Source organism: Antechinus flavipes, chromosome 1 (genome assembly GCF_016432865.1).
Source record: "Antechinus flavipes isolate AdamAnt ecotype Samford, QLD, Australia chromosome 1, AdamAnt_v2, whole genome shotgun sequence".
In the NCBI taxonomy this organism is placed as follows: domain Eukaryota; kingdom Metazoa; phylum Chordata; class Mammalia; order Dasyuromorphia; family Dasyuridae; genus Antechinus; species Antechinus flavipes.
In genome coordinates, this window is record NC_067398.1 from 431,240,222 (window position 1) to 431,260,959 (window position 20,738).

General features: G+C 34.2%; 1 protein-coding gene across 1 annotated transcript; it reads left to right on the forward strand.

Annotated features, from left to right (window-relative positions):
* Window positions 1–9,324: 9,324 nt before the first annotated feature.
* SERPINB1 (serpin family B member 1) lies at window positions 9,325–17,531 on the forward strand. The gene is made up of 7 exons (XM_051969952.1): window positions 9,325–9,441; window positions 11,498–11,674; window positions 13,208–13,345; window positions 14,032–14,149; window positions 15,230–15,372; window positions 15,514–15,681; window positions 16,950–17,531. Exons 2-7 carry the CDS (start codon window positions 11,507–11,509, stop codon window positions 17,352–17,354), a joined length of 1,140 nt encoding a protein of 379 aa, XP_051825912.1. The 5' UTR covers window positions 9,325–9,441; window positions 11,498–11,506; the 3' UTR covers window positions 17,355–17,531.
* The last annotated feature ends 3,207 nt before the right edge of the window (window positions 17,532–20,738 follow it).

Genomic DNA, 20,738 nt, shown 5'->3' on the forward strand with positions numbered 1-20,738 from the left:
GCAGATGACTTTTAATGTTTCATTTAAGGTTTCCATATACTTGATTTTTCTTTTTCTCTTTTTTGCTCAGACTTCTATCATCATCACTGTAGGGTAACTTCATAGAAGTGAAACTCCTTTTGCCAGAGCAAGTCAGTAATTCTTTAATTTATAGCTTGACAGAATTGCACTAAGTGACTTTCTCAGGAACATGCAGCTGTTATTTGACAAAGACAACATCTGAACCCAGATCTTTCTGTCACTAAGATTTGTTTACTCTCTATCAATCAACTATATCAACTTGTTTCTCTATTGTTATATATCAGGATGAAGTAGTTATGATAAATACTTGGAAATTGCTAAGTGGAAAAGAAGTATACATATTTTTCAGCTACTTATGGAACAAAAAAATTTGACCATGTTTTTGGGCATAAAAATCAAACTACAGAAAAGAAAAAATATTAAACACACCCTTTGATAACAATACTAAACAAGAATATAATCAATAAACATATTTTGAAGAAAAAAATTTAATCTAAATGGAGAGTAAATTTAATTTTAAAGAATTTGTAGTTCAAAATTATAGGAACGTTAGTTTTATCAAGAAAACAAGAGAGCTTGTTAAATTTTAGAATTCAACCAAAGCAGAACTATAAAGAAAATTTGAATTTTGTATTACCTTTGTCAAAAAAGAAAGAACAGAAAAATGAATTGTAAATGAGCTGCACCTCACCAAAAAAAACCCTAAAAGAATTATATTTTAATAACAAAATAGAAATTCTGAAGACTAACAAAACTGAAAGCAAAAATAAGACTTTGAATTTAAAAATAAAACAAAACATGTTTTTAAATTAATAAAATGGATGAATTATAAAAACAATCCTATTTTGAAGTGTGTACCTGTACATGCACCTGCATGTGTATATGTGTGTGACAGAGAGAAAGACAGAAAGAGATAAGAGGAAGATAAAAGTTCTTATAAAAAAAGGAAATTTATAACAAATAAGAAAGGAAATTATTAGAAGCTATTTTATTCAATTATATACCAATAAACTAGAAACAACAATAAACTAGAAAACAACATGGATGAATACACATAATTCCAGTTAAACAGAATAAAAAACAAAGAATTTAAATAATCTAAACTCAGCAAAAGAAATTGAAAAAACTTACAAAGAAACCCTGACTTATTGAATTTGTAAGTAAATGTTATCAAACATTCAAAGAATAATTATTTTCAACATTGTAGTTTACAAGAATATGGAAAAAAGGGATCCTGCCAAATTCATTCTACAAAACAGATGTCTTTACACCTACATTAGGGAAAGACAAAGAAGAGAAGACCAGTTTCCCTAATAAAGATCAACAAAATATTTTTAAAGTGATTGTCACAGTAGATTAAACAAATTTTTGTTATGACCAGATTAGTTTAAACTAGGCACAAAAAGGTAGTTCAAAATTAATTTGTAACAATAATAAATCATATTAATCACATAAACAAAAACTCACATGATTGTATTCACATATGCAGGAAAACTTTTGATATAATACAACCACCATTTCTGGTAAAAAAAAAAAATCTAAAAAAGCATAGGAAAAGTGCACCTATGCTAAACATGGTAAATGTTAATAAACATTCATTAGTCATATAAAAAGATGCTCCAAGTCATTATTAATCAGAGAAATGCAAATTAAGACAACTCTGAGATACCACTACACACCTGTCAGATTGGCTAGAATGACAGGGAAAAATAATGCAGAATGTTGGAGGGATGTGGAAAAACTGGGACACTGATACATTGCTGGTGGAATTGTGAATACATCCAGCCATTCTGAAGAGCGATTTGGAACTATGCTCAAAAAGTTATCAAACTGTGCATACCCTTTGATCCAGCAGTGTTTCTACTGGGCTTATACTCCAAAGAGATCATAAAGAAGGGAAAGGGACCTGTATGTGCAAGAATGATTGTGGCAGGTCTCTTTGCAGTGGCCAGAAACTGGAAACTGAGTGAATGCCCACCAATTGGAGAGAGGCTGAATAAATTGTGGATATGAATGTTATGGAATATTATTGTTCTGTAAGAAATGACCAGCAGGAGGATTTCAGAAAGGCCTGGAGAGACTTACATGAATTGATGCTGAGTGAAATGAGCAGGACCAAGAGATCATTATATTCTTCAACAACAATATTGTATGATGATCAATTCTGATGGATCTGGCCATCTTCAACAATGAGATGAACCAAATCAGTTCCAATAGAGCAGTAATGAACTGAACCAGCTACACCCAGCGAAAGAACTCTGGGAGATGACTATGAACTACTACATAGAATTCCCAATCCCTCTATTTTTGTCCATCTGCCTTTTTGATTTCTTTCATAGTCCTATTTTCAAAGTCCTATTCTTTTTGTACAGCAAAATAACTATATGGACATGTATACATATATTGTATTTAACTTATGCTTTAACATATTTAACATGTATTAGTCTAACTGCAATCTGGGGGAGAGTGTGGGGGGAAGGAGGGGAAATATTGGAACAAAAGGTTTTACAATTGTCAATGCTGAAAAATTACCCATGCATATATATCTTGTAAATAAAAAGCTATAAAAAAATTTTTTTTAAATAAACATTCATTAGAAGAATTTGTTCCAATTGCCATGAAGATGACTGAAGCAGGCACTGTGAAGTGCTTAAAGCTTGGTCAGATATCCAAGATGCCAAGATCATATATACTGCATTTCTATCTAGTTCCAGGTCATGAAGACTGCCTTGAAGACTGGAAGAGAGTAAGACTGATGACTTAGTGCAACTGCTTCACCCAGAAGCAATTTACTCATAAATCATCACCCATGATGTCACTAATGCTAGGCACTGTACTAAGTGCCTGGATACAAAGAAAGGTAAAAGACAAGTCTGGCTTTGAAGGAGTTTGCAGTCTAATGGGGAAGAGAAAAGGCAACCAAGCTATATAAAGGATAAATGGAAGTAATTAAGAGAGGGCATTAGAATTAATGGGGACCAGTCAAGGCTTCCTGTAGAAGGTGAGATTTTAGCCTTGATTTTGAAGGAAGTTGTAGTAGCCAAAGAAGCAAGGAGGTAGAGAAGATGACTGAAAGCATGCTGGATAATGAAAATGGCTGGGATTGGGAGACAGACTATCTTCAAAGGAACAGCAAGAAGACTACTGTCACTAGATTTTTGAATATATAGAGGTATAAAAAGTGTAAGAAGACAGGAAAAGTGGGTAAGGTAAGATTATAAAGATTTTCAGTGTCAAACAAAATTTTATATTTGATCTTAGAGGTAATATGGAGCCACTGAAGTTTGTGGGTGGGGGTAAAACCTGTACTTTAAGTAGATCATTTTGATAGCTGATCTGTCTATGGTAGGTAGACTAACCACCAAGCTATTGTAATAATCCAGAAGATAAAATGGAGCATATTAGACAGGCCTTGGCAATAGATTGGATATTAAGGTTGGAGGAGAGTAAAGAATTGAAGACGATACCTAGTTTGTGAACCTGGATGCCTGGAAAGATAGTGATGTCTTCAACAATAATAGGCAAGTTAGGAGGAGGGGAAGATATCTAAGAGAAGACAATAAGTTCAGTATAGCATATATCTGATTAATATCTCTCTAAAAACAAGCGGCAGTACTAAATGCCATTTAAAAACTCAAGAAGCCTTTTTAATAATAGAGATATGAAAGATCCATTTGTGACAATTGTTATTTAATGTTATGTTCAAAATATCATCTATAGTGATGAGGTATGGAAAAAACTGAGGGAAAAAGCATGAGCAAAGAGAAAATAAAATTGTCAAATTTTGTAGATAAAATATGGTATACTTCGACAACCTTAAGTCAATTAAAAATTAATAGAAACAATGGCATCAATAAAAGAATAAGAAATGAAACCCACCTAATTTAATTATATCCCTTACTGAATATTAACAATAAAATGACCTAGGAAGACATGAAAAAAAGAAAGTCAATTCAAAATAGTCATAGAATGTATGCGATATTTGGTAATCTATTTAGCACATTAATGAGAATTATATGAATACAACTATAAAACAGTCTTTACAGAAATGTCTATTCACTGTTTAGTTAGGAAAATGAGTTTCCTTACTATTGGTTGCAAAACACTGGATATTAAGTTGCTAGAATATAAACATTTGGAGTGTAGGGACTGTTTCACTTTTACTTTTATATCTCCAGCAGTACTAACTGTGTTTGACACATATAATGTGCTTAAAAAATGTTTGTGGGTTGACTGATTGATTGACTATAACTAATAACTATTTAACTAATTCTTGAGGTTACCATTTAAAAGATGTTATATTCAATAAAAAAAAGTTTAAGTCTTTTCCCCTCCAAAAATTTAATAGAAAATTTTGGAGCTGATGGATATAAAATAAAGAAGCAAAATGTAACTGTTGCCGGAAAAAGATTATTCATCTAGTCTGTGTAAGTGCAGGTACTCAGAGAATGATTAAAGAACACCTGAATAAGGAATTAGTCAAATTTTAATTTGTGGCTTTCACCTTTTCTTTCAGTAGGAACAAAAGACTGGATTATCTAATCAGGACAGCCTAAGCAAAGTGAAATAAATATATTCTTCCTCATCCCACCCCAAATTTGAGTCATTCTAGGCTCAGTACTCACAAACACTAAGCTCTATACCTTTATAGAGACATTAAGTCATGGGCTTGGCTCTCACTGTTAAGCCCTCTACTTACTTAATATTTCCTTTCTCATGTGTCTGTGCAGTTACCATATTAAGGAGGAAGAAAATGAAAAGTAGCAGGAAACTAGGTGGGTTCATATCCACAGAAGAATAATCCAAAGAATTGGATAGATGATATCATAGATATCTTCAAATCATTCACACCTATATAGAACTTTGTGAGTTACAAAGAGCAACCTTATGGGGTAAGAAATATCAGATTAGTAACTAGGGTAAATAGGAGTAAATAGGTCTTTGTTTGGGGGTATTAAGAGTAGTCAACACCCAGAAACACAATTGTTCTTCACAGAGCTTATTAAAGTCTATTTGATACAACTGTCCTTATTCTTTCACCCAGAACCAGAAAACCACGACATCACTTTTATAAACCTCCAGGACTCTTTGAAGGATAGGCTACCTCCTCTCCCAGAAGAAGTTCACTTGTCCAGGGCAGACTGCTTCTTCTTTCCCACAGATGAATGTGCCCTAGATGATGGAAAAAATGCTCTTAGCCTACAGAGAAAAAAAAGAATGGCATCAGAAAACAGACTTCAGCATACTGTTTTTTCCTCTCCTCCTTTTTTCTTCTCTTCTTCCCTTCCTTCCTTCTTTCCTTTCTTCCTGTTTTCTTCTACAAAATGACTAATATGGAAATATATTTTCTGATTGCACATGTTTGGATTATTTGCCATCTCAGGCAAGGGGCAGAGGAGGAAAAGATTGAATTTGGAACTCAAAACAAACAAAATGTTTTAAATTGTTTTTAGATGCCATTGAAAGAAATAAAATACATTTTTATATACAATGCTTTCTGCTTCTCAGAAAGAACTGATGGAATCTGACCACAGACAGAAGCACATTATTTTCACTTTCTTTCTTCCTTTTTGATTTAAGTTTTCTTCCACAAAATGATTAATAATAATTGCCCATGTGTAATCTATATCAGATTGATTATCTTCTCATGATGGGGTAGAGGAGAGAGGGACAGAATCTGGAACTTAAAAACATGTTAAAAATGTTTTAAATTGTTTTTCCATTTAGTTGGGGGGGGGATACTGTATTATAAAAATAATTGAGAACAATTAAGACTTTCTCTAGAAGTTGGACTTTAACAGAAACTTTAAGTAAGTCAGGGAAACTAGGAGTTGGATTTGGGGGAAAAAGAATTACAGTTATGAGGGACAGCCAATAAAAACACTTAAGAGTCAGGAGATTTAGAATATACTAAATTTAGTATATTCTATGTAGGGAATCGTAGGTTAGTATCAGGAGATTGCACTGTATTTGGAGGAGGAAAAGTATAAGAAGATTGGAAATGTGGGAGAGGGGAATGCAGGTTTTGAAGGACTTTAAAACCAAATAGGATTTTACTTTATATTTTATTGTAGAGACAACACATACACACACACACTTAGTCTTTCTAAATATACTCACATCTATATGTATATATAGTAATACAATATTGAATGATAATAAAACTATACCACTTGACTTAGAAATTATCTAAGCTTCCAAATTCTTTTGGGACATCCATGACACTTGTCTGGGACACTCATATATTTTGGAAGCTTTGCACATCTTGAGTCCCAATATTTTTACATGGCCTGCTTGGGTAGAATGTGCTTCCTTACTTTGTTGAGAAGATAAAGATAGTCTTCTGTTCTATAATAGGGACACCCCAAATACCTAAAAAGACTTGCTTGATCATCAGTGAACTATATGCTCGGGTACATTTCACTTATTCTATTGATTATTGAAACTAAATCAGAAACATCTTCAATATGGTTTGGAGAAGATAATTTTAGTGTAATCAGTTTTCTTAAGAGGGATATAACTTATGGAATATTTTATTCCATCAATGAAAAAAGTCAATTTTATCTATTTGTTATTAATATGGAAATCATGTGTCCCATGGTACAAACATGTTTTCTTATAAATATCTTATTTGATATGTACTGTTTTAGAATTAAGTACTTCAGTACCTTCCCAAGCCTTTTATTATAACTGGAGCAAAGGCAGTCTCTTATAAGTAAATTAATTTGTGCAACCTTTGGATGTAGGAGTGGAAGAGTTTCCATGCCACCTATTATTTTACCTTCTCGTGAACTTTGACTCTTCTGGGCTCTATGCCAAGTACTTCCAACTACTTGTTCAACCCAGATACTCTCCTCTACCTGATCCCAAGATTAATCAGCCCTTAGCACCTACCCTCTTCAATGTTGTCCCCACTAAGCAGGGTCAGCTCTATGCCCCTCTGTAGTTACAGAAGATGAAACCTTTGTCTCTTAGCTCCAAATGGATTTGGGTCCTAATTGATTGAGTGGGTAATGATGTAGTGCAGCACCTTAGGAATGTTGTAATAATACCCCCCAGACTACCTGGATTTAGAAATAATGTAGTGGAAACTTTAATAGAAATGTCAATACTTTTTAATAAATCTCAGACCATGAGGCTTTGGGAATGATGTAGTCACCTTAGGAATGCAGCTGTTGGGAGTTATATGGCATAACCTTGGAGAATTTGTGTGAAAGAAAGGGCGTTGTGCTTCACATCTTTATTCCACCAAGCTATCCTTCAAGGATGTCTAGTTTGTCATCCAAAAATTTGGACTGTGATCTTGAATTGTGACCCAAACAATGAGTACTTTTTAAATTTATGATTGAACAAAGGCAGTTGTTGTTAGTCACCATTACCGAACTTGCCACCAATCATGTGAACACCAATTCCATGATATCATTTACCTTGATCAGTTTTTTGTTCTACACTCCCCAACTCCATCTCTAATATCTTTCCCTATGAATTTACCTGCTAGCTCCTTACTCTTTTCTGTCTTCCTCTTTTGGAATTTAATGTGCTTTAATTGGCTTACCATCATAATAAAGCTTCACCTATTGACTTAGAAAATATCTAAGCTTCCAAATTCTTTTGGGACATTTGCAATATTGGTCCAGAACCCCAGTGTATTTTGAAGATCCAATGAACCCAACAATATGACTATATATAAAAAGAGAGGGGAAAGAATCAATGAATTAAAAAATATTTATTAGGCACTTAGTTTGTGCCAACAACTGCTAAATACTGAGATGAAGGAGGGGCAAGAGGGAAAGAGAACCACTATTAATTTCAGGTCTCACCACATACCCCAAATCTCTTTTCTCAGAAAAAGAAAAACAGAGAAAGAAAAAACAGAAAGATATGAAAAGTAGGCTCAACTTAATACTCAAAAAATATAACAGTATGGGGCCATTTAGATTAAAAGCAAACTGCCTAATACAGTGCAATAACCCCATGGAAAAACAAATATAGCATAATACATATCATTAATAATAATGACCCTGATCTGTCAAGGAGGGGTTAGATTACATATTTTGTTAAAAAAAGAAAGAGAAATACATTCCATCAGACATGGTAAAAAAAAAAAAGTTATAGTATTTAAATAAGATTTAAGAAGAATTTACTTATTCTATGAAAGGTAACATTTCATATAATCATGGACAAATGAGGCATTATTGTCTATCAAGTTTCTATTGTTCCTTTTTAGTGTCATTTGCTGTCATGAAAAACATAGTGTATATCATAATGAAGAAACAGACATTTGCCCTCAGTTGCTAACACCTGAAAATAAGAAAAAAAAATTAAAATGACATGGAAGAAGAAAGTTTTGGAAAGCACATTAAAGAGAAAAGCTTTTAAATTCAGATGTAGGAAAAATATTAGAGAATTACTAGTCCTGTCTCCTTGTTTTACACATATCAAAATCCTAGAAGAGAATTATTTTACCGATGGTCACACAGGTAAGAAAAGATAAAGAATTAAATCCTAGATTCTCTAATCCTATATTCAGTGTTCTTTCCACTATGCCATCCTATTGGTCTGGTAGCTATAGTTTTGATAGTTTAATTAGTTTAAATTCTCTTCATGAAGAGACTGTCTTGATGATCAGGAAGAACAATATCAACTACTTATATTCACATTAGCCGTGTGACCCTGGGTGAAAAGACACAAACAATTTTCTAAAACTATGTTGCAGAGGAAGTGTAGATCAATATTGTTTGAGAGAATTACTACAATGAACTAATCAAACTTTCTGTCCAAAAATAAGTCTCTTATCCCAGAAGTGATTCTGCTGTTGGGGTGGGGATGGCTAAATTGGGAAATGTACAGTCTTAACACATAGTTGAGCAATCTATGGCTCTTCAGGAAAGCATGGATTGATGTCTCTCCAAAAGAAAGCTCAACATAAAATAATAAGTCTATTTTAATTGCAGATGCTAATTGAATATTGTGATATGCTGTTTATAGTCCCTTCAACATAACAGTACATTTGTAAATATTTATTAATTCATTAATTCAATGTATTTAACAAGTGGTATAATCTCTTGATTGACCTAGTTGATTTATTAACCGCTGCTTATAGGAAAGTAAAAATGGTATCAAAGAGAGAAAATTTAAAAGGGAACAAAAGGTAACCCATTAATAATCCACTGACTTTAGTCCTACCTGTTGCTGTAAAATTAACACACCCTATTTCTCCACCCCGGGTGATTTCCGCTCTTTCTCCCTCCTTCCTCCCCACCCCAGGCGCAAGCATCTCTGGACCCACCCCTTCTAGACAAGCCTTCCAGACTATAGAAGGCACAGCCGTTGGGCTGACAGTCTCAGAAGCTATCTCCTGATCTCCGTGTAGGAAGGCTGACTGTCTTGTCCAGTTTCTTCTACCCAGACCGTGACCCGGTAAGAGCACCATTTTGATGGCTACATCAATAGGAAAAGGGGGAGTGTGTGTGTGTGTGTGTGTGTGTGTGTGTGTGTGTGTGTGTGTGTGTTACCAAAAATCTGCAGTTTAGCCCTTGTCCGGGATCCCTCCTCACTACGAGAGCTTTTAGACTTCTTCCAAGCCGGATATCGGACTTTACTTGGCAGGTGCAAGGGAGGGAAGACCACTAAATTCAGGAAGGCCTCTAGAGTTTCCTGGAGAACTGTCCAGTTCAGGATCCGCTCCCACAGTTTCGAATACGTATCCACACATATTTAAGCTCATTGCAAGAATAGAGTAGACAGTAATTGGCTAGGAAAGAAGCAGTGAGCTTGCACTTCCTCCTCACCTCCCCCCCTTACTCCGCCACCCAATCTCAGGATCTTTTGGGCAGGACCGTGATCCCGCCTACATTAGGCCCCCAGCTAAAGGGATCCGAACTGCTCTTGCATCCTAAAAGCTCTAGCTTTAGGGGTGATTCCCTGAGATTCGAAAGCAGGAAGTGAAATTTAAGAACCCTAGAAACGCATCTAAATCTCTAGGGGTTCTCTCTCCTAACTGAGAAAGGCAAAGAAGGAGGCCTTGGTCAGTGCTGTTTTTTCCGAGGCGAAAATGAAGTTACTTATCGGAGGATTTTAGTCTCTAGGTCTGGGATCCGCGGCTGTGTCTGGGATTGGGAGGAGCGAGATGTATTGCCCTTGGAATTGCCCGGGGACCTCAAACTCTGTTGGGACTATTTGTTCTTTCTCCCCTCCCTCGTTATTTACTTTGCAGATTTATCCTGGAATCTATAGGGCTCGATTCTTCCAGGTTTTCGAATCCACATTTTCGTTTTTTTTTTTTTTTTTTTTTCCTGGCAAAATTAGGGCAAATACTGTATGTGGAGTTGTAGAGTCCTAAAATGCATTCCTCCCAAATGTAATGCCCAATGTGGGAATTTTGCATATTTGTGACTAGGGATTTTCATTTGGATAAAGGAGAAGAAACGATAGATTTTTGTTAACTGATAGAAGTACATTTTTTTAAAAAAAAGAAATCAATGCTGAGCGTAAGGAATACCAAGTCCATTGTCAATTTAAGAAAGATTTGCAGAACGACTGACGTTTAAGAGCATCTTGCAAGGTGTTGGGAGAGTTCCAAATTTGTTGATATCTTCATTTTGTTTTGCCTGTGACAGATACTGACTTTTCGTCACAGGGCTCAATGAGTCCTCAGAAATTAACTTGGTGACTTTAGACAAGTCACTTAATCCTGATTTGCCTCAATCTCATCTGCAAAAAAGGGGATAATCTCAGCACCTACCTCCCAGGATCAAACAACATATTATCTGTAAATTGCCTTGCAAATCTTAAAGATAGCTAAATATAACACTAAAAATTCTATATTGATACTACTAATAACTTTTATCACCATCATCATCCTTCCTAGGCTTTAAGTAACTCTTTAATACTAATTTATAGAGAAAATTTATTTGTTTTGGTAGAGACCATTTCACCAGGGAGTTTCTCCTACTACTGAAATCACGGGAGTGTCTTTTCTATCTCCCTTTGTACATGCAGCACCGTGTTTTGTAAATGCTTATTTAACTGAAAAGGCAAAGTATGGCCTCTAACCACCTGGATCTTGCAGTCTCATAAGAGGCATGACTCTTATATGGATAATTACAATAAATATGATATTTCATTGACAGAATTCATGGTAAAGATACTACAAATTTCTCTCTCTATTCACATCCAGTTCACCTGGGGAAAAAGAGTATTGTCATATCTTTAGAAAAGTATAGCCAGACATTGTTATTATTGACCATAAACTTGGATTAGTCTTTCCAGCTTTCCTCCAAGAAAGCACATTTTATGACTTAGGCAAAAGGTAGAAAGGCCTAAACACTATTTGATTCCCTCCTTGCCTACTTCTGTAATTCTGGAGTTCTACAATCCAGTTAAAACAGCTTGAGGATTAGGAAAAATGCTAACACTAGGTTGGTTGATATGACCCTGAGACATATCACTGAATGTTATTTTTTTTTTGTTGTAGTCTTAAATCATGGAACAACTGAGTGCAGCGAATTCTCATTTTGCTCTTGATCTGTATAAAACATTGAATGAAGTTCATCCAAAAGAAAACATCATCTGCTCTCCACTTGGTATCTCTACAGCTCTGGCTATGATACTTTTGGGAGCTAGAGGTGAAACTGCAGCAGAAGTGTCGAAGGTCAGGAAAAATTCTTTCCTGTTAATATGAAAAGTATTTTTGTTAATTAAATAATTAAATTTAAACTTAAATTTAACTATTTAATTTAAAATTAAGTTTAATTGAATGTTCAAATTAAATAATATCATCATGTATGACACTTAATGAATATATATTATTTAAATAGGAAAAAAAGAAATGAAACCATTAGTTTTCTGGGAAGAGAACCATTAATGATCTGATTATTGTTTGTCTATGTTCTTATAATTAACCCAAATAAAAGTTTATGAACCAAAGATTTTACTTATGCAAAACCATCTAGCCCTTACTCTAGTTGATAATTTAAAAAACAATTAATTTTCTCCTTAGATGTTATAAATAGCTTTATATTATTTTTTATGAGATTATATTACCTTATATTTTAAAGGTGAGAGTTTGATACAGGTGAAAAAAGGGCTGTCCATAAGGTCAAGAAGATTGAAATTCAAGCTCTGCTTCACATATACTGGCTGTGTACTTGGGAAAGTAACTGAATCTCATCACCTCAGGCAACTCTCTAAGGTTCTAATTTAAAGGATTGCCTATCTGTTACGTAGAAATTTGGGAAATTTACATTCTAGGACTTCCCAGTACCACTGGAGTCACACACATAACTGTGGAATCGTACACTATCTCTGTGTGGTGTGTCTCTAACCATGTTTACTACATTTAGGGAACATCTGGTCTGAGGTTTGAGTTTTACTTTTTCCTTGCCCTTAACCAAAAAAAAAAAAAAATTTAACTGAATCATTCATTATAACTATGTCTACCTCCCTATGAATAACGTGAACTTTGTACTGCTTTATAATTAGGTTTATTGTATTTTATAACTAGTGAATCAGTCCAATCCTCATAAAACCATTTAACTACTTTTGATAGGAATAGCCACTACGTGGATGTTAAGCCTTAGAGTACTATTTGAATATGTTGATATATTATAATTTAGCTGTTACTGATAATATCAGAGTAATAAAAGGAAAAAATAGTCAATATCATTGTGTCTATATATAGGACATGACATTAATTCTGATGAACTGCATAATTTCTAAGTAAAAATAATTGTGTACTATATTGTATCTATATATCTACCCATATAGATGGCATATGGAATTTAATATATAGAGTGATAATAAAGTCTGATGTTTAACTACATGTGTGGGGGACTAAAAATTCTTGGCAAACAAGCAATAAAGAATTATAATCATGTATTTATGTCATCCTGCAAAGAAAAGGCAAGAAAGAATATTAAATATTCTGTACCTATTTGTGAGTGTGCAATTATATGGAAAAATATTCTCTTGTGTTAAAATTATTCATCTCTCTTATCAAAGTAATTTTTCACTATAATTTTTCATATCTTTAAGCTTGATTTCCAGTAAAAATGCATAAAATGGAATTTCAGAAATCATCAATGACAAAAATAGACTAAGTTAAGTTGGTGGAAACATAGAGGAATATCTTCCTATTCATAAAAAGAAATTTCTTAAAAATGCTTTTTCCCCCTAAATAATTCAGGTCTTTCATTTTAATGAAGTGGATCAAGTTCATTCAAGATTTCAGACTTTAAACAGTAGTATTAACAAACGTGGAACTTCTCACATCCTAAGACTTGTTAATCGATTATTTGGAGAGAACTCATACAAATTCCTTCCAGTAAGTAAATTTGGTGGGGGGAGTATATGAAGAGAAAACTTCCATTACAAAGTTGAAATAATTCTATAACCCAATAGTTAAGTTGAGTCATCCAACCAAGAAAAGTTTATTTCAAATGCATTGTGTTTAGGGATATTGATGATACAAGGGAGTGTGTATGTGTATGTGTGTGACATTTAACAAATTTCAGACATAGTTACTGGGTAATTTAATCATTTTATTAATAAGGCTAGCATGTTATTAATAAAAGACATCAATGGTGCTCTCAAACATTAGACTCTCATAAACTCATAGATTATTTGTCCTTGGAAGAGGGATGTTCCTGAGGATAGCAATCAATTCTGATTGGCTAACAATTAATGAAAGAATGAATATTAGAATGAGGTGCTGGATTTATTCTAATGAATTTTGATTATGTTGTTTACTTGATAATGCCCTACCTGGTGGTAATCTATTCAGAGAATTCAGAGAATTTATCCTCACAAAAATTGATAACGATATATCCTTTAAGAAGAATTCCTATAGTTTTTGATAAATTGTGTATAGTCTAAGAGATAAGCACAAGAGTTACCTCTGTTAGAATATTATTGACCTGTGAGAATAGAGTTCTCTGTCATTTCTTTTTGCTCTAGACAATTTTTTTAATAACTATTTTAACTCCTGTCTTTAATCTTTCTCTTTTGTAGGAATTCTTGAATTCTATCCAAAAATTGTATGGTGCCGAGTTGGCCACTGTTGATTTTCAGCATGCTTCAGAAGATGCAAGGAAGGAGATTAACCAGTGGGTCAAACAGCAAACAGAAGGTAAGAATGCCTTAAGGTAGAAAATTGAACAAAATCTATTTGTCTTCAAATCAATTAACTTTCTAAACCTGATTTTTAATTTGTAAAATAAGGGAGTAGAATCCAATATCCTATGAGGTCTCTTTGAGCTCTAATTCTGTGTTGGTAAAACTCTATAAAGTAAATGTTAGTGTCAACATTGAAAGGTAATAAATATAATCAAATTCTCTTTTGACCAAATCATTTGATGAGATTTAGTGAATAATATTTTCCTTCTCACTAGCTGAGTTTTAGGATCAAAACCAATATTAGAGGTTGAGGTATATCAATCAAAATTTTGAGAACATTCTAGATTGTGTGATTTAATTGATTTCAAAATATTTCTTAACATTTTTGGTAACTCATCAATATAAATATTATGGGTCTTCTTGGGTCTAAGTAGATTCTATATTGATTTGTAATATTGCTTTCCTAGTACACTCAATAGAATCCAGTTTCAGAAAGAAATGCAACATCTGTGTGAATACCCAGATTTTACCATGAGAATAAATGCCTAAATTATAGCATAAAAATTCATTAGAATTACCACCACTTTCTGACCATAGATTATTTGTATAGGAAATTTTTTTTTCTTTTTTTTTTTTTTGTTTGCCTTTTGGAGGTGAGGTAAAAAGTCTTTTAGATTCTCAGTATTCTGTTTTGTACATTTTGAGAGGTAATTAGTGACTTTAAAAAATTCTTCCAAGGATGATTTTATCTAAGTGAATAATTGCCACCTAGAATCTCAGGTCCATTGTTAATGTATAATAAATATATAGAGCCAATTGGTCTTGCTTATCTTAAACTGTTGGCTGTGGATTTATATTGCATTCTGCTTCCTTTCTTTGTGGTTTATGTATCTTACCTGGCTGAATAAGCTTATTGTTTCATTTAGTGTGTAAGTATTCTAGACATGGCTTTTCTAATGTAGTATCCTACATGCCTGTCGGGATTTGGTTCTTATCAAATATTCCTCAATTCAATTATATTAGTTTAAATTTTGATTAGTTTAAATTCAGTGTTTTAAATAAGAATTAATAAATCATCTCACTCACTTTTCAGGTAAAATTTCAGAGTTGTTGACTTCAGGTACAGTAGATAGCCTGACTAAACTTGTGCTGGTGAATGCTGTATATTTCAAAGGAAATTGGGAGGAGAAATTTGATGAAGCACTTACTACTGATGCACCATTTAGAGTAAACAAGGTGAGGAGAGATCGAAAAAAGTGAGGATACAATAAGTACTCTTATTACAAAGGACAATATGTGTGTGTGCTTTTAAAAAATAGTAAAATTCTTCATATAATATTCTGGATTTTCTTCTTTTGTATATTTCTCAATGTTCAGAGAGAAAAAAAAACAGTGAAAATGATGTATCAGAAAAAGAAGCTACCCTTTGGTTACATTGAGGCTCTCAAGTGTCGAGTATTAGAACTTCCTTACCAGGGCAAAGAGCTGAGCATGATCATTCTGCTCCCAGATGATATTGAGGATGATTCTACTGGTCTGAAACAGGTACCTTAGACACTTTGGATATATTACAGTCAATTTTTAGACACACAGATTTTTCACATTAACATTACACTCCAGATTGTGGGGGCACAAAACAGATTTCAAATCATAACTGAAATCAGGTAGACTCTATGAACATATTTGTTGTTGTTGTTCAGTGATTTATTTTTTCAGTTGTTATCTAATTCTTTATGACCCCATTTGGGGTTTTCTTGGAAAATATCCTGGAATGGTTTGCTGTTTTCTTCCTCAGCACATTTTAAAGATGAGGAACAGAGGCAAACCAGATGAAATAACTTGCCCAGAGTCACTCAGCTAGTAGACATCTGAGACTGGATTTGAACTCAGGAAAATAAGAATTTCTGATTTCAAGATTTATCCACCTTGTAAATTAGTTGCCATATAAACTATATAAACAGGGGGGAAAAGAGAGAACATGTTTTAAAGTAGAGTGATGCCAATGGGAGATAATGCTTTTTTTTTCCTTGGGCAAAATTCAGGTCATCACATGATATTTTTTAATGTACAAGCTATGGGTTTGAACTCAGTGGCAAGCAGAAGAAGATTCTTATACACCTTTAAGTTTATTCCTCTACAGATAGACATGTGGCCTGGTATAGAAGAATGACTAATAGAATTATCATCACAGAATTTAGGTTCACTCAGCTTTGCTCCTTGCTTTTATGTATCTTTGAACAATCAGTCAATCAACAATCATTTATTAAGCATTTTCTTTTTGCCAGGGACTGTGCTCAGCAATAGGGACATAGAGAAAAATCCAGGAAATCAAAAAGTGGCTCTACTTTTAAGTGGCATATTTTCTTCCTGGGCAGGCAATTTATATATACAAGATATCAGCCAGTTCTTTTATGTTTAAAATGAGATTTTGTACAAGATGATCTGTAAGGTGTTTTTTATCTTGAATACTGTGATTCTATGAACATAAGTTTTATAACCCAAGTACAGCAATTTGAACACAGTAAGACCTCAGTATTTGTTGAGTATATAGATCTCATGCGCAAGTTCCTCTCAATTAGTTAGTAACGGAAATTCTCCTGTGTTCTGTCATCACCAGCCAATTTACTAGATTAGAACACAATTCTTGCAAAGCAGTCAGTTTTGTGGTAGGATTAGAAGGAAAAGAATAGGACAACTCAGATCTGACCATTCATATAAATAATAATAATTGTATTAATTTTGTCAGTTCACCTATCTTAGCAATTCAATCCAACTATTAGATTTCTATTTTCTCTTCATATTTCTAATTTCAGATTGAAAATCAGTTGAGTGTGGAAAATTTGAAAGAGTGGACACATTCTAAAAATATGGGAATCATTGATGTTCATGTACGTCTTCCCAAATTCAAGATGGAAAGTACCTATAACCTCAACTCAGATTTAGCACGAATGGGTCTGTGCAGTCTCTTTACCAGCGGTAAGGCTGATCTGTCTGGAATGTCAGGAAACAACGATATTTTTATCTCCAAGATTGTCCATAAGTCCTTTGTGGAAGTGAATGAAGAGGGCACCGAGGCTGCAGCTGCCACTGCAGGCATTGCAACATTTGCCATGTTGGCGCCCGAAGAAGAATTTATTGCTGACCATCCATTCGTATTTTTCATCCGTCACAAGCCCACAGAAAACATCCTTTTCCTTGGCAGATTTTCTTCTCCATAAAGCCTCTGGAAATGCAAATGGAATAAAGCATACCAAATTTTTATGTTTGAATTTTTAAATCATGGCTTATTTGCTATATCTAATTTTCTCCATAAAGTTACTGTTTAGAAACACATTTTAATCTTGTCTTTCCTGATTTCAATTTATTTGCTAATTAAAATCATGAAATTTCACATATATTTATTTTTGTCTCCAATTTTTGTATATTTTGTTGAAATTAATCAGGTATGTAGGTTGTTGCCTAAAATGGCTCTCAGCTATCAGAGCTCGAGAATTATTTATTTCACATGGAATAGTGGAGATTTAAATTCAACAAATATTGACTGGATGCCTTCTATGTGCATGGTATTATGCTAAGAGTTGGGCTACAAATTCAAAAGCTTGATAGTCCTTATCTTAAGGAATTTGTCCAATATTAAATATAGTGTGTGAGTAAAAAGAACTAATATGCTAGAGAGATGTATTCTTTGTTATTATCTTTTGTACAAATGGCATCCATGGAATGTTTACCAAATAAAAACATTACCATCTCTCTCCTGATTGTACAACAAATGTTTAAATATTGGGTTCAGGTTACAAGGTATATTACATACATGATTTTATTAGAATGGCAAAACAACGTAGTGAGGTACATAATATTGCATTATTATTGCCATTTTATAGAAGAGAATGAATGACTGAAGGACAAAGAATTTCTTAAGGACTTACTATGTGGTCTGATTAACAACCCAAATTTTGAGTTACAAATACAAAAGACCCAGCCCTGAAGGAGCTTATATTTGGCAAAAAATATAAGAGATGGATGGCTAGGATTTTGATGCAAGAAATCACAGATATGTCTAATGGAGTCATAGAGTGGCTTAAGAAGCAATAGTAATGTTATTTGGGAGCACGGTATTGTTCCTAGAGCATGAGGTCGAAGTAGGAGAGGAATATACTTGCAGCAGCATGGTAGGATGATGTTTAGTTGTCAAGATGATACATTGGAATCGACAAGTGGATTTGATCAAAGCTGCAAGGACTACAGTAGCTAAATGGCTTACTAGCAAGATGTATATATATATATATATAGATATATATATATATAGATATATATATATATATATACACACACACAAACATATATATATATATATATATATATATATTATTCAGTTGCTTCAGTCACATCTAACTCTTAATTATCCCATTTAGCATTTTCTTGTCTAAGACACTAGCATGGTTTGCTATTTCCTTCTCCAGCACATTTTACAGAAGAGAAAACTGACTTATCCAGGTTTAAGTGACTTATGAAGGATCATACAGCTAGTATCTGAGGTCAGATTTAAACTCAAAGATGAGTCTTCCTGATTCCCTGCTCAGTGCTCTATTTTCTGTGAGTGTGAGTGTGAGTGAATGTGTATTTAGGCACACACAAAAATGCTGCTGCTCCTGTCTTCCTTATAGAATCATAGATTCTTGAAACTGTAAAATCTAGATCTCTTGAGATCATCAAACTATTACTAATGGGCAAACTAAGGTTAAGAATTTGGGGGCACAGAACAAGATGCTGTCAAAGTAGGGATCAATGAGCCCAGGTCTTCCTAAAGGGGTTGAAAGATGCCTTCAGGGGTAGCTAGATGGCTCAGTGCACGAGTCCTGGAGTCAGGAGGACTTCAGTTCAAATTTGATCTCAGATATTTAACACGTACTACTAGCTGTGTGACCTTGGGCAAGTCATTTAACCACAATTGCCTCTCAAAAAAATAGAGTCCATCTTGGACCCCAGAAGGAGATGTCTATTTACCTCATCTGAAAACCCAGTGTGTGCAGGGGAAGGGGCAGGGAAAAAGATAATTCCTAAAATAATCAACTGACATTCTGATGAGGATTAGTCAGGATCGGTTGGGATTATTCAGGAAAAGAATTTCAGAAAGCAAGTCAGTTCACAGTCAAAGCAGATTTTTAATGCAAACAGTGAAGCAGGCTTAATCCTTAAGAGACCAACAGCAAGCTAGACAAAAAGCTCCTATATTTATACCAGGTGTCACAGGCTGAGTTAGTTATTACATGGCCAGTTAACTGTAAGGAACAGTAAAACAGGATGTGACTGCTGACCCAGCCAGATGCAGGGAGCTTGGGTCATATTATATATTTCAAAGAACTGGGTTGTAAATATGGTCAGTAACATATGTCCTGAATCCCCAAAACTAGTATGTTATTGGACAAGTTTTCCACAGGGCAGGATACAAGGGAAGGGCTAACGCCAATCCCATCAATTCTATAGAAATGAATTATCACAGTCCTAAATCAAGAAAGAAACTTTTCTTGTCATGTTAGATATTTGAATGTGCCAAAGCCTGAGGCTTGGCAAGTGCAATTTTGATTGAAGGTAGCAGACTTCTTATGTTTCTTAATACTTGGGAAGTTTTCACAAAACAGACAAGGTATTTTCTAGTACCAGGATTGTCCTTCAGTAGGTAATTTCACCTTGGTATGGTCTCTTCAGTGTTGCCTTAAAGTCCGTAATGGGGAAAGAAAGGCTGGGGAATAGTCTGGCAGCAACTGAAATCCTTAAAGAAATGGAGGATTGCAAAGAACTTGCTCAGAAAATCAGTTCACTGAGGAGTCCTCTGCAAATAACTCCATACCCTTTTCTTCCTAATCATCCATAGGAGATTCTGGCTTATTTTGTTTATATTCAACTATTAATGATACAATGGACAGCTAAGTGGCACAGTGCATAGAGTGCTGGACCTGGAGTCAGAAAGACCCAAGTTCAAAACTAGCCTCAGACACTTACTAGCTGTGTGAACCTGGGCTAGAAACTAAACTACCTCAGTTTCCTTGTCTATAAAATGAGCTGGAGAAGGAAATGGCAAACATCTTCAGCATTTTTGCCAAGAAAATCCCAGATGGGGTCATGAAGAGTTGAACACAATTGAAATGACTGAATAATAAATTCTCTGAGGTTCTCAGCTGCCCATAAAAAATGCTGCATGCACTAACCCCTCTTCCTATTTATATGGTATCTGATATATCTGATATATTCTCCAGGATTAAATTTAGCAATGTGCTCTTTAAACTACAGCTTCCAGCTGGGGTATTGGGCCTAATGTTCTACAGAAAGACATTATGTTTATAAATAAAAAAAAGAAAAAAACACGGTTTTCATAAGAATTATAGGTCTAACACCAGAAGACACCTCAGAGAGCATCCAGTTTACTCACTTTCATTTCATAAATGAGAAAACAGAAGCCAACAAGATGAAGTTATTTGCCCCATGTCACATAGGTAATATTTGAGAGGTAAGATTTGAACCCAGGCTCTCTGACCCCAGAAGCTATGCTCATTTCATTATACTATGCACATTATGTGGTGGACATATGGAAGTATAAATTCTGT

What these genes read in the sequence shown, in the direction of transcription:
- SERPINB1 (XM_051969952.1), top strand. Translation starts at nt 11,507, where the DNA reads ATGGAACAACTGAGTGCAGCGAATTCTCATTTTGCTCTTGATCTGTAT. An exon ending in CTGCAGCAGAAGTGTCGAAG is followed by an intron (nt 11,675 to 13,207) that starts GTCAGGAAAAAT and finishes TAAATAATTCAG; the next exon opens with GTCTTTCATTTTAATGAAGT. An exon ending in CACCATTTAGAGTAAACAAG is followed by an intron (nt 15,373 to 15,513) that starts GTGAGGAGAGAT and finishes CTCAATGTTCAG; the next exon opens with AGAGAAAAAAAAACAGTGAA.